The sequence below is a fragment of the Coffea eugenioides genome, chromosome 6, assembly GCF_003713205.1.
Source record: "Coffea eugenioides isolate CCC68of chromosome 6, Ceug_1.0, whole genome shotgun sequence".
In the NCBI taxonomy this organism is placed as follows: Eukaryota; Viridiplantae; Streptophyta; class Magnoliopsida; order Gentianales; family Rubiaceae; genus Coffea; species Coffea eugenioides.
In genome coordinates, this window is record NC_040040.1 from 34028284 (window position 1) to 34042560 (window position 14277).

The 14277-nt window shown below is 36.1% G+C and overlaps 1 protein-coding gene across 1 annotated transcript; it reads right to left on the reverse strand.

Annotated features, from left to right (window-relative positions):
- Positions 1-4195: 4195 nt before the first annotated feature.
- On the reverse strand, positions 4196-13474 carry LOC113775153 (polypyrimidine tract-binding protein homolog 3). The gene is made up of 15 exons (XM_027319912.1): positions 13288-13474; positions 12278-12344; positions 9515-9586; positions 9321-9397; positions 9117-9198; positions 7989-8112; positions 7596-7660; positions 7452-7501; positions 7272-7313; positions 7056-7107; positions 6933-6954; positions 6812-6825; positions 5993-6100; positions 5711-5854; positions 4196-4893 (listed from the first exon to the last, which is right to left on the reverse strand). The coding sequence occupies exons 2-15, from the start codon at positions 12332-12334 to the stop codon at positions 4504-4506; spliced, it is 1299 nt and encodes a 432-aa protein (XP_027175713.1). The 5' UTR covers positions 12335-12344; positions 13288-13474; the 3' UTR covers positions 4196-4503.
- Between the last annotated feature and the right edge of the window lie 803 nt (positions 13475-14277).

Consider the following 14277-nt stretch of genomic DNA (forward strand, 5'->3'; position numbering starts at 1 on the left):
AAGACAAAACTGCCTTGTGGTTCCGTTTTCCATTTTCAAAACGTTTGGCCAACAAAATGTCTCAAACACGGCCCATTTGCGTAGACAATGTCTAAGAAACATCCAAGATACATTTGGTAGGTGATCAACATCAAGAATTTCAAAACAACAAGTCCCAATCAAGATTTAGGCATTTACTAGTCAAAAAAGGGTTTTCAACCACTGAATCAATTTCGAACTTCGGCCACAACTCACTCAATTCAACTTGGAATTGAGCATGGTTAGTGGCGTTGGAAACTACATTCATAACGCTAAACGTTCACAGAAGGAATCATTTTAAAAATTTGTCCACAACTAGCCCATATTCGAGCATCAAGTTGCAGCTCATGACCTGCATTCTAGTGGATAAATGAAACAGGGAAGTCATGTTCAAATGATTGTATGGTTTACTCAGATAGAATCAGGGCATGGGTTTTATACCATTAGAAAACCGGAAGTGTCTAGTTTCTAATGCCACTGACGGCACTCGATTTCGATATCGGAGTAAAAAGTTATAACCGAAACAAAAACACTGCTAGAGTAATACGGGACTCATTTCCAGATTTGACAAATTTTCGAAAACTCAACATTTAATCATCCAAATCACGTAATTTTTTGTGGAAACCTTCCACACAACCCACACAACATGTATACATCATAAACAAGTCAATTGAACCACAAAAAAATGCACTAAGGGTCACGGAAATAACAAGGGCAGATTTGTCACTTTTGCTCAACTCTCTCCTTTTGAGTTTTCCTTCACAACCCAACGTATTTCCACTAGATTAAGCACTAATCTAACATAAATAGCATCATATATCATCAAATCAGTCCACCAAGCTATTGTGAGATTTCATAGAGCCCACACACCAAATTTTCAACATAAATAAAGCTACCCACATGAATATATGAGCATATAAGTGCAATATAACTTCCATAAGTCAAGATTTGAGAGGTTGATCATCACTTACTTTCTTAGATGATCAAGGCAGAAATTTCGGTCCTTTTAGCTCCAGAAAAACCGTGAGAACAAGCCCCTTTTCCTTGCTTGAGGTGATCTCCAAGTGGTTAGCAAAGTGTATGTGAATTTTGAAGTGATTTGGTGAAGATTTGAAGCAAGGATTGATGAAGGAAAATGAAGAACTTTGGTTGTTTTTCTCCTTGGATGGCCGGCTGTCTTGGAGCAAGAGAGAGAGAGGTTTTGGCTGCAAATGAAACTTCCAAGAGAAGCTAAAATATGTGGCTTTAAATTGGTTCAAAAGTCAACTCTCTCTCCTGCGCGTACGCAGGCGTTTTGTGCTCGATTTCTCTCGAGGTTGTTTCACTTATGCACTAAACCTCTAATGTACTTGTATTCCTACTATTATTATTCACTCTTAATGGTCTAAATATAAGGGTCTAAAGTCCCTCAATTAAATCGCGCGTGTAAAAACACGTATTTTCAATTTGTGCGCAATTAAATCGCGTGTGTAAAAATGCGTACTTCCAATTTGTGCGCGGTAGAGTGGAATTTTCAATACTTGAGTACTTAAACATAAAAATACCTTTTTTAAGATTAGTGTATAAGTCTCCAATTTTTCAAGCTCATAGTACTCTCAAATCGGTTATTGTCTCTAAACGCGTATTCGCTATTTTCACTTAACGAGCTTCCAAAAAATGAAATTTTGAAATGAGTCACTTTAAAAATACATATGAGCTATTATTCTATGTAATTGAGTAATAAAAGGTCAAAATAAAATATTTTGAGTAAATGGCCAAATAAATAATTAAATAAGGTAGAAATAGGAAATTTAAATAAGTAAATTTTGCGAGTCCTCACACTTATTCTTTTAACCTGAATGGAGAAATGGTAGGATTCATCAAAGCCAGTAGAGGGTTAAGACAAGGGGACCCCCTTTCTCCTTACCTTTTTCTGATTTGTGCAGAGGGACTTTCTCACATGATCAACAGGGAGATGAACCAGGGAAATGTCACAGGAATCAAAGTATGCAAAAGCAGCCCCCAAATCTCGCACTTATTCTTTGCTGATGATTCATTAATCTGCTGCAAAGTAACCGTCCAGGAGGCCAAGCAGGTGAAGGATATCTTACAGAATTACTCAAAGGTGTCTGGACAACTGGTAAATTTTGACAAATCAGCTGTGTACTTCAGTAGGAATACTCCTAAACATGTCAGAGAAGAAGTGTGTCAAGAGCTAGGAGATATGAGGGAAGCAGGCAGTGGCAGATATCTGGGCCTGCCTATGGCTATAGGAAGATCAAAAAACCAAGTTTTTGGGTATATCAAGAGTTTAGTTGTGAACAAACTGAAAGGATGGAAAAACAAATGCTGAGTTCAGCTGGAAAGGAAGCCCTGATTAAGTCAGTGATTCAAGCAATGCCAAATTATGTCATGGCTTGCTTTAAGTTGCCAAAAGGACTGTGCAAGGATATATGCAAGTGTTTAGTGAATTTCTGGTGGGGAAGCGTGCAACAAGACAGGACAATGCATTGGACAAGTTGGAAGAAATTATCAGAAGTCAAAGGAAAGGGAGAACTGGGATTCAGAGATTTGGAAGCCTTTAACGAAGCCTTACTTGCTAAGCAACTTTGGAGAATTATCACTTTCCCAAATCTGCTAATGAGGAAGGTGATCAGAGCAAAGTACCTAAAGGATCCAAATGGTCTTGAAAACAACCCCTCTCAATCAGCATCATGGACATGGAAAAGCATTCATAGTACATGGAGACTGATATAGAGAGGCATGTGGAAAAGAATAGGAGAAGGATGCCAGGTGAACATATGGAAGTATAGGTGGAATAATGGGATCCAGAACAGGCAAAATAACCACAAGCTGCCCTCCAAACTGCCAGATTCAAACCGTGAACTAGCTAATAAAAGATGGAAGATGGAACACAGAAATCCTGCAACAAATTCTCAATCCAGATGATAGAGTGCAGATAGTCAGCATGCTACTCAGTTGCTTCAAAAGAAAAGACAGGTTCTTTTGGAGCATCTCAAAATCTGGGATGTACGCAGTGAAGGCAGGCTATGTAAATGTCGTGCAGGAGAAGAGCAATGAAAAGAGAAGAGAAAGTGTAGGAGAGAAAATAAGTTGAAAAATCAGAAAGCATAGCATCTGGAAACAACTCTGGAAGCTGAACTTGAAGCACAAGCTGAAACATTTCATCTGGAGGAGCCTACAAAATAGCTTAGCTATCAAGGAGACAATCTACAACAGAATAGGCAAAGGTGACAGAATATGCAGTGTGTGCGGGGAAAAAGTAGAAACAATAGAGCACATGTTTTTCAATGCCCGATCGCTCAAACAATATGAAAAATAGCACCAGTGAGATGGGAAGGATTGCATGATCTTCATAATCTATGGAGATGGTGGGAAGCAGTTACTCAGACTGAGACAATGGCAAAAGGAAAGGAAAGAATCAACCTAACAGCAAACATACTATGACAGATATGGAAAGCATGAAACAAGGCCCAGTTCAAACATCAAAAAGGAGAAGCAAGAGAAATAATTGGGAAATCACAACAAGAGTGGGTTGAATATGAAGAGGTTACACGAAGAGAGAACAAGCAAAATAAGGGAGGAGTAGGGTCAAATCAGCAAGGAAATGTGAGAGAGCCACCAAAAGAAGGAATCATCAGAATCAATACGGATGCTGCGATAAGTTTAAAATTGATCAGAACAGGAAAAGGGATAATAGTAAGGAACTGGACAAGAGAAATTATGAGAGCAAGAGAAGTAATGGAGACAAAAATGGGAGAGGCACTAGTGGAAGAAACCTTAACCATTAGGATGGCACTCCAAATGGCAAGACAAGCAGGTTGGGAAAAAATAGATGTGCTGTCAGATTGTAAAGCAGCAGTTGACATGATCACAAGCAACAATGTGCAAGAAGGTCATATAGCAACCATTCTGAAAGACATTGGACACCTAATTAAAGGTTTTGAACATACAGTTTCTTTTGTACCTAAATCAGCTAACGTAGAAAGTCATAGGCTAGCACAATTTGCAACAAAGCTAGTTAATGACATTGATTGGAAAAACAACTTCCCAACTTTGCTAATAGAAGCAACCAACAATGATTGGAGGGTTGATGCCACCTTTTGTAATTAAGCCCTTGTAGTATCAGGTTTATATATAAAATGATATCTAACGTTTGTGGAAAAAAAAGAGAACATAGCAACATAGCATAATGCCCACATTAACCTTCAGGATATTTACAAGGCAGCAAAGAACCTCTCTCTCAGAAAACAAAGGAGGCCTCCGCTCTTCTATTCCTACAAAACTCGTAACACTCCGAAGTTCCCAACCTTTGTTAATAAAAGAAAATGACAGTGATGGTACAAGCATTTATGGGTAAGAAAAAAAAAATCAAAGTATTCAGTAAATCAAACTAAAGTTACAGGACGACTGTTCAAATCAGTTACTGGAAGATTGATTTTCACTCCACAACCCCATTTCTTGTGGATGCAAGCCAGCAAATACTCATATGCTCTGTAACTGAGAAAATGAAATCCGAATGGTTGAACCACCAAGAGATGTTGCATGCTTGCACACGAGGGCTTCAGTGGCTTGTTCCTCATTTTCAAATAGCACAAGAGCTTGCTTCTTTCCATTCATTTCGAAGAGCTTAGAATTAACTATAGTTCCGTGCTCCTCCAAGTGGGCCACGATTTCCTCCTCAGTTACCTCCTGAGGGAGGGTGGACAGGTGTATCATCTTTGTTGGGGAGCAACAGTACCGGTAATTTTTTGCAGCATTTCGGTTAAACCGGTTAAGGTTTGAATTAGAATACTCGTGCGTATCAGCACCAGTTGTGATGTTTGGATGCTTTGAAAAATTAACCTCCAAGCGCTTCCCAAAAAGCTTAGCTCCCTGCACCACAAAACATTCACTAATTAAGAAATACTCTGCAGACAACTAGCAACTTCACAAAATGTTGGTCCAAATATGCATTATTTTCTGAAAATCATACAAATGATCCCATATGCAACACAAAATAAACAGAGGTCCATTCAAAGACATCTGACTTGAGGACAACATGCTGGTAAAGAATACGTTAAAAATGCAACATATTAAAGCATTAAACAATCTGGGATTTCAATACAAGTGCGACTCAAGCCGCAGAGAATATTTGTAAACATTTCTCAAAAGTGACTCCAAAAGATATTTCAGTAAATTGCCCCTTCCTCATACAAGACAGACATGCCAAAGGACTCCATCCTCAGAGGAGAATGAGGAGAAGCAAAAGGTTGGTGAGAAAAGCCCAAATGAGAAATGACGCAGAGTTGGGAATAGTCCCATCCCTGAGAAGTTACGATCCCATTCTTTCTGGACAGTAGAGAGATAATTCACACGCTTGTCTATGACTTGCCTCCGCTACCATTCAAAATCTATTATGTCATTATCTTTTCATATACTATTTTGACATAAATGGATATTAGTTCTAGAAGGAACTTCATAGGATGTAACGATGTACTTTTCCCCAACCACTTCATTTGTATAATTGATACGGCAATGCAGAAAGTAAAAATAAAAAGAATGGACCAGAAGAATTTGTGAAAACAGTGGATTTATCCAGTTCAGGAACTTCAGAATTTGGCCTATCCCGGTAGATTGTATAATATGTTTAAATTAGGCAATCAAAGCTGAAACTAGAAACTAAGATAAAGGTTCCAAAAGACTGAAAGACCTTCAAAAAGTGCACAGCCAATTCAGCCTGAAAACCATCCCCCATCTGTACAAGAGCATGATCAGGTTTATTCCGCAGAAGTTTGATTCTCACAATATTTCCATAAATGGAGAACAGGTTAAACAGCTTGTCCTCATCAATGCTCTGCACCAGAGGCATACAAATGTGAATTTTGGGAAGCAAGAAAGGCGATGCCATCAAAACAAAGTTTTGGCTCTATGAAGAACCCAAGAGAACACAAGAATGATAGATGAGAAACCAATATGAGAGGTGAAGACTTACTTCTGGATTCAAATTAGAAACAAGAACAGTGCACCTATCATTCGTCCCACTAATTCCAGGAGGTAAACCACCTCCAAAGGCAGCCGCAATTGCAGCAGCACTGGCCATCTGCATTTCAGAAGCATCTTCCATATTATTGCCGTCTTTTAAAAGATTAAGAATCCACACTAACAAAAGCTAATGTGCACATACAATACCCTGACTACCCAGTCAGTCAAAAGATCTTTCAAAACAAGACTAATTTATAATTTTAAAAACTGTTTGGCAATCTATTCTGCTCCTAGATGGACAACAACTAGGGCAAGCAAAGCAGTGGAAAGAGCTTAAAAAGAACCAAAAGTTTTAAAGTTCATCGCATTTCTTCATCCAGCATCTCAGCATGCTCTATATAGGGCTTGGCTTGGAAGAAGATATAAAATACAAAAATCACTCTTCATTTAGTAGATCGGTTTTCAAAGAGCTGCCTCCTGCATTAAAGATCCAGTTCATTGAAGGAGAGAGGCATAGGTTACATGATCTATCTATGTGCTCCTTTTATACTAAAATCAAACTCTAGGATCAAATGAATATCTGAGAGCCTAGGGCAACAAAATTGACCCAAAAGGTGTTTAAACAAAATCCCTTTTCTTGTCATTTTAGTTGCCTACTAATCATTCCCAAAACCTCATAGATGCTATGAACCAAATCCAACAGCAAAAGTGAATTTGACACCAGACATACAGATCAGAGTTGACAACAGAAACTCAAAATTGCAAAGCCGACACCAAAAAATGGCTGAATGTCAGTTGACTGCAATAAAAGTGACGGGAAAATACGCACCTGTGGATATCCAACTGGTAAACACCAAAGAAGAGCAAAATCAGTCAGAAATGTACAATACGGCGATAATATTCAACAAAAACTTAGCTGCTGAATTTGGCAACCTGCAAAGAAGACATACCTCCTACGTCACCATATCCAGGCTGTCACAAGAAAGGAGAAGTGGTTACATATTAAATATTGGAAAGCACAAGCTCTAATTTATGAATCTCAAATAGTAATATCAGAAATGAAAGCAACCTACATGAGAGGATCTACCCTTCTGTTCCGAAGGCAGTGAAGGGTTTGTGAAATCCCTACGTAGAATCAAGAGTAACAGTCAGGGAGAAGGGATAAAAGAAGAATCAGCAATCTTTGCATACTGCAGGACTGTGATATAGACAGGAACATTTATCCTTCTCTTTCACCCACGGAGGATTTATGTATTTGAAAAAAGAGAGAAAAAAATGCACCATCCTACCTAGATCGTTCATTATTGTAGTTTACTTGTAACTCATCCAGGCTAGAGGAAGGACAAAAAACAAAGAAGAAATGTGAGTAAAATATCCGCAAGATAAAATTGATCAAATGAACATTACAAAAATATAATTAATTAATTAATTAAAAATCTGGAATTCCTAAAAGGAAACTTCAAGCATACTTAGAGAATTGAATGTCTAGCTGACAGCAACCATCATATATATTTCGACCCTGTAAGAAAATGCCAAGTACACCAGTTGAAAGCACCCATCCATTTATAGATGCAGACTAGGAGACAGAAAGGACTGCTGAAAAAACAAAGAACCTGAAGGGCATTTCTTGCAGAAACAGCACTTTGCTGTAATTGATACTGAATCAAAGCCTGGAAGCCTACAAATTTTCAGCACAGTCAGAATCCACAAAAAGAAATGTCCGAAGTTTTGAGTCAAAACAGATTGATAACAACTTGAAAATAAAGATATTCAGAAAACAATTCACCAAAAAAGAAAAAAGAAAGGACAGACAAGCTATGAACAATAAGCTTCCTAAATATACATAGTGCCTTTTGGCATGAGCATGAAGACAGCACTGAAACTAAAAGAGGCTTGCCTCTGATACTTAAATGCTACAGAACAATAATACATCCTAATATGCCAAAATGAGCACCAAAATAAGAAAAAAAGGAGAAAAAAGAGGGAGAAAACTTGAAGGTGCTGACCAGCCGACTTCTGAAAGGTGACAATCTTCTCTACAAATCCATGGGGAGAAAACACTTGATGCAGCACTTCCACAGTAATGGGGTATAGCATTTGATGTATTGTAACTAAGAGAATTCGGTTAGGCTGTATATCCACAGGGTGCCCGACAGCAGACCAGCATAGAGGCAGATGAGAGAGAAGAGAAGAGAAGAGAATGAATAGAGAAGAATAAACTGAGAAAGGAGAGACTAAAGCAGCAGAAGATATTGCGTGCAGAAAACTATAGCAGACAAATTTATGACAAAATAATACACAGAAGAAGAGAATTATTACTCATTCAATCAATCCAGAAACATAGAAGAAAAAAGATGTATGCTAAGAAAGGATTATAAAGGTGCAATAATGGACAAGACAAAAAAAAAAAAGCACTAGTGCCTGTTTTCTACATTTGTTTTCAAGTAGAAACGGAATAGTTCTGTCAATGGCACATTAAGAGACCATCATCCATAAGATCTCAGGTAAGAATGTTCAGCAAAAATTTATCTGCATCCCGTTAATTCCAGTCGAAGCAAATGTGTTATTAAGTTCAAATCAGGGAGGTCAACAAGTGAAGCCTAAATTAGCAGCATTCAATTCCAAAAAACAACTACTATGAAAGTTCATCTATTAGTTGGCCATCCCTGTGTATCCCAATGGCTTTGACCAATTAAATCAGCTTCAGTTAATAAACTGCCCAGAACCTTTAGGTAGAAGAACACCAAAATCATTAACTCCTCTACTCTTTTTCTGCACCCAGGTTTTGCTTAGCATTCTTATTACAAAACAAACCAAAGTAGCCTCAGATGGTGAATATCTTAATGTTCACAGGGAAATTGGATTTATAATTACAAGATGGTAGACCTTTGGAATATCGAGAATCATTACGGAAACACAGCATCGCTACCATTCTCATAAATATAGTGACATATATATGTATTGATTATACATGCTATCCAGCAGCATCATTTTCTCATCTTTTTGCAAAGAATGTTCATGTATTTAGAACCTTAAGGAAAAACCAATTCATTATATTCCTCACACAAATACTACATCAAAATCAAACTTCATAAATCAAGTTCTATTATATGCTGCTACTAACATATACTAACCTCGTCTCCTCGTCCCTGAGTATTCTGATCCATGGTTGTTAGTTCTTGATGTGATGAAAACTGGACATAAACATTTCTTCCCCTAGTGGTCAATAAACAATACAAGGAAAAATTACAGTCACTCACTTTGCAGCTTGCAGTTAAAAGATTGATTATCAACAGTCTCCCATGCCTTGATAACAAAAAGAAAACCATGAAGGACACCTTATACTTGGTTGAACATTAGTGTAGAATTGTAAAGCATTTACAGCTGAAGGAACATCTTGCATTTGAAGAAGTGCCTGCATGGGAAGAAGCAATGGGAATTAGTAGTCCTATTTAAAGATTACAGTTCATTTCAACCAAAAAAGACTATTATAGAAAAATTTAAGACAAAGATCAATTCAAAGAAGAACTACCTGATTTTTTGCCCGAAGCATTACAAGTTTGGTGATGACTCCAAATGGTTGAAACAGCTGAAGCAAGTCATTCTGTAATCACAATGTTCAGATTTTTCAGAATAACAGCACTACCAAGAACATGATAAAACCAACAGAAACCAATGATTAGTAATCTAAACCCTTGCACAGAACATAATAATCACACCAGCTAACAGGCAACCATCCAGTAAAGCATAAAGAAAAACAAATTTTCCATGTACAAAAAAAGACTTAGTATGTAAAGGGAGAGGATAAACAAGTAAACTGTCCACAAGGTTTAAATAACAGCAAAAGAGAAGCACTAGCAAGAACATTTAAAAACTCTAGGATTTCAAAGAATTGTCAATCTAGATTTTCCCAGGAGGGCAACGGTGTATGGGCAAATAATAAAATATTAGCAAGACAAAACAGAGGCTTCATTACTCTTCTTTCCAGTACAATGATAATTTTCCAATGCCAGATGATGAAAATTACCATTCTACTAGGAAGATGAGCTTTGTCTGAAAATGAAAACCACAACTTTGATGAATTTACCAAGGTATGGAATTCCCACTTCATTGGGCCAAGATACTAAGTGGATACATTACACTTATCATTTATTTATTTATTTATTTGTTCTTTCCAATAGGAAAGTCACATTACAAGAAAACATAAATGCAGCTTATATATTTTAATAATTTATTCCATTAATTTGCAATTTAGGAAAACAGCTGGGGAGAGGAGACAATTGGCTACCTTAAGATTTTTTTTATCTTAAAACATTCTACGGAAGTGCAGACAGTTGTTCAGGCTGGAAACAACTAATGTCAAAGCATCCTGTTATACGAACAGAGAAGATATATCCTTGGAATAAAATTTGTAATCATAACTCCAGCTCACCAAAAAGTAACAATAAAGGATCTGATACATGAACCCTACAAATTTTCTTTTTTCAAACATAGATATTCCCTGCACAACAGAAAGATTGACCTTATCACCCATGAACTAGCTCTCTGGACTAAATTTCCTATTACTTGTGCTTTAGTGTCATGCTTTCTTCCCTTTAAAAGTTCCTTTCAGCAGCAGAAGAATGATCCTGATTTACGATAAGCCACAATTCAGAAGCACTTCAGGCGTAAACTTAATATTGATAAGAAGTTGTAGAATACATTAAATTAAATGAGCTGACTCCGAAGGATCATGTATAGGCACTGTATAAATTACAGGGTTGAAGAAGAATAATCTGAAAAAGGTTGGAAGGGGACTAGTAATCAGTTCTCTGATCAACGTTGGAAGGGATCTTCTTGATAGGGTTCATCATTGTATAAGAAGAGAGACCCCAGTTAGTGACACAGAAATGGTTGAATCAGAGTTCTTTAGATTGGATTGGGGATCAAACTCCCAAAATAAAATAGACTCAAAATTGGAAGGCAAGCTGTACCTCATACCAATTCCTGACTAAAGGAGAGTAGAAAGAAGCACTTCTAAAGTGCATAACTTCGGGGAAGCAGATACGAATGGATCCAATCAACTTGGAAATGAAAGGATTTTACAAGTTATACATTTCTCTACTTGTTTATCTTGAGCTGTACCCTCTTGGTGCATCTTAATAAATTATTACTTTCTCAAAACACCAAAGAGGTTTAACAGGATCTTTGTGGTCAATTGGCATTCTTTGGACTCACAGGTTGGAGAAGCTAATTAGGTGGACAGAGATTAGGCCAAGAGTTACCTCAGCCATCAGTTGCTACAAAAAGATAATCCCTCCATTTGGATTAGTTATTCTTGGGGGTGTTTTTGAAAAATTTTACTGTAGCAGAGTTTTTAGAGTATATTTTGGGATATTTTTAGAAAATATTTTGGAATATTTAAGAGTAGTAGAGTTTTTAAAATATATTTTGGGATATTTTTTGAATATTAAAAAAATTTTAGACTACTTTTTAGAGTACCTTGAAAAACTAGTTTTTGAAAAACTAAAGGATCCAAATGCAGCCTGAGAAATTTTCACCATTCAATCACTAATCAGAAGAGCCATAAAATAGAATCCACAGAATTTAGCGAGCCCAGCACTAACCAACAGGAAAGGTACTTGACTTAAAAATACAGTGATAGCATTTTGCAACCAGAAAACATTAGACCTTGCAATAATATAAAATCATACTTCATACAAGGAAAGTTTAGAAGCTTAAAAGATCCAAAAACTTGGCGAAGCTCTTGAAGAATATTTAAGCAACAACTTTTTAATTTATAGGCTACAATCCCAAATACAATGAAACATCCAAGTAAACCATATCAAATGTGTTAAACAAACATCAGTTCCAAAATCAGCAATCTCTACTTATGCTTAAATTCTGTATTGGTTTCAATGCATAGAACATGGAGCAAAGAATAAAACAAACTTAAGAAGACCGACATGAATTTAAAAACTGTAAAACATTCTTCAAAATCAAATATCAGGAAGTCACCTGATAGTACAAGCATATAAATGAACATTTAGCTCTTTCCACATAGGCTACATGCTCCATGTTCTATAAATGTATCTTAAGTCATATCTTATGGGAAATTACTCAATACTCCACTTGTTTAGAAACTTTTAGGAGGCATGCAGGTGCAAAATCCCTGAACTTACCAGACATAATCAATATAAACGCGTATAATTTATTAAAGAAAAAATTGAAAACATGTAAACCTATCTTTTAGGTCCAAAAATGGCAAAAAAATGTACAATATAGGTACCAAGTAACATTAGATTAAAAATCATACCTCAGAAATCTCATGCCCCACATTGCGGACATGAATGACTTTTGAAGGCTCTGTCATTTGAAAAATCCTGGACAAAAATAAATAGTTGACAATGGTGTGTATGAACACCACCAGACATGATTGAAATGTAACTTTACCAAATTAGTGAAGGAAATGAGCTAGTCTAACACCATATCAATCAAGCACAAGTAGAAGAGAAAGAAGATGAAGCACATGCAGAATTATGCTCCGCATATGTGGTTGTTATAATGATCAAGAAATCAACTGGAAAACCAGTATAACTTGCAGAACCTCAATCTTTGAATTTGAACTGCCACATATATATAACTAGGAGTAAAAAGTGACCAAATGCAATGCACACCAAGTATGTATATTTCTACTTCCAAACATAGATATAAATATTTCTGTCTAGCACAAAGATGAGAAACAAAGGAATGAGCGGCAAAACAAGCCATATCGATTTCCCATGACTTAACCACGCGAGTCCCTGAGTTAGTTTTCCCTCCTAACAATCAATACTCCAGCTTCTTGCCACAAGAGGTAGTGAAAGATTTTGACTCTCTCAATTTCAAGATGAACTAACAAGATGACTCATTACAATCCAGTGGCAAACCAGCAAGACGAACTTACATATCTAATCATATTACATCACAGTTCTTCTACCCATACCTCAGAATTTCTTGAAAACCGCAAACAATAAACAGGTTCTGATTTTGGAATGTTTAAACAGCCCCCACCTTTTCCAGCAAAAGGAAAAAATATTAAATTTTGTAACACTCTAACGAACTCTTGAATTAATTACAGAAAACCGCCCCAATTCTCGTTGTGTTCCATAATTACATGCAGACCAACTCACAAATTTAAGAATCTTATCCCATTAACCTAGATGGAAACAGGGATGCAGATTAATAAAATTAAAAGCAACAAAATTACATACAATCAAGCAAGAAACTGAATAAACTAGATCAAGAAAATGCAATATCAAAAAAGAATAAACTTTCAGATCCAACCTCGTAGGAAGAGAGGACGAGGAGGAGGAGGAGATGGGGAAAGCTAAAACCCAAGTGGACAGAGGACAAAGACAAGGAGAGTTGTGAGACAGGCACCAGAGAGAGAAAAAATAGGGTTTGGGGATTTTTGACTTTTGAGACACGTGAAGGTGCTGGGATGGATCAACTATTTCTTCTCAGCCGTATCCATCATTTTTCTGTTTGAGCAGCCGTTTTGAGTCTTTTGACGTGTCTTATGCGTCATGACGTAAATGTCCTCACAGATAGAAAGTTTGGGCATGCATGTCAAGGTTTTGATTTTTGGATTGCAATGTTTCAAAGAAACGTCTTGACGTAAATGTCCTCACAGACACAAAGTTTGGGCATGCATATCAAGGTTTTGATGTTTGGATTGCTTTGAAAAAATTGTTACGTTTTTTCATGCATACATTTTTCAATCACTTTTTTATCTTTCATATATCAAATTATTAAAATAATTTTATTTTATAAAAAATCTAAAAAAATGCAATCTAAACAAAGCCTTCCCAAACAAATTTTCCTATAAATGACTATTGATCAAGAGGTTTTTTTCTAAGAAAAAAATAGTTTATTTGGACAAAATAATATTTGAAATTTTTTTAGGATAATTTTTTTAGTATTTTTTGTGATATGATGTATGTAAGATAAAATAAGTAGTAAGTTGATAAAGAAAAGATAATTAAAAATGTGTTTGTGATGCAAGTAAAAAAGTTTTTCCAAATAAGTTTGGATTGAGTACTATTTAGAATAATTATTATATTATTTTTTTTTTGTAATGTGGTGTATATGATATATAAAAGATATTTAAAAATGTAAACAAAGATAATTGGACAATCTATTTATGATGCAAATAAAATAATATTTGAAAAAATTTTTGTATCCAAACATATCCAAAGTAAGATCCACCTATAGTAAATTAAAAAAAGTTTTGCAAAGGTGAGTAAAGTGAGAATGATATAACTTCTTGTTAGA

What these genes read in the sequence shown, in the direction of transcription:
- LOC113775153 (XM_027319912.1), bottom strand. Translation starts at nt 12,334, where the DNA reads ATGACAGAGCCTTCAAAAGTCATTCATGTCCGCAATGTGGGGCATGAG. An exon ending in AATGTTCAACCAAGTATAAG is followed by an intron (nt 9,199 to 9,320) that starts GTGTCCTTCATG and finishes ATTGACCACTAG; the next exon opens with GGGAAGAAATGTTTATGTCC. An exon ending in CTCAGGGACGAGGAGACGAG is followed by an intron (nt 8,113 to 9,116) that starts GTTAGTATATGT and finishes GTGGATATACAG; the next exon opens with CCTAACCGAATTCTCTTAGT.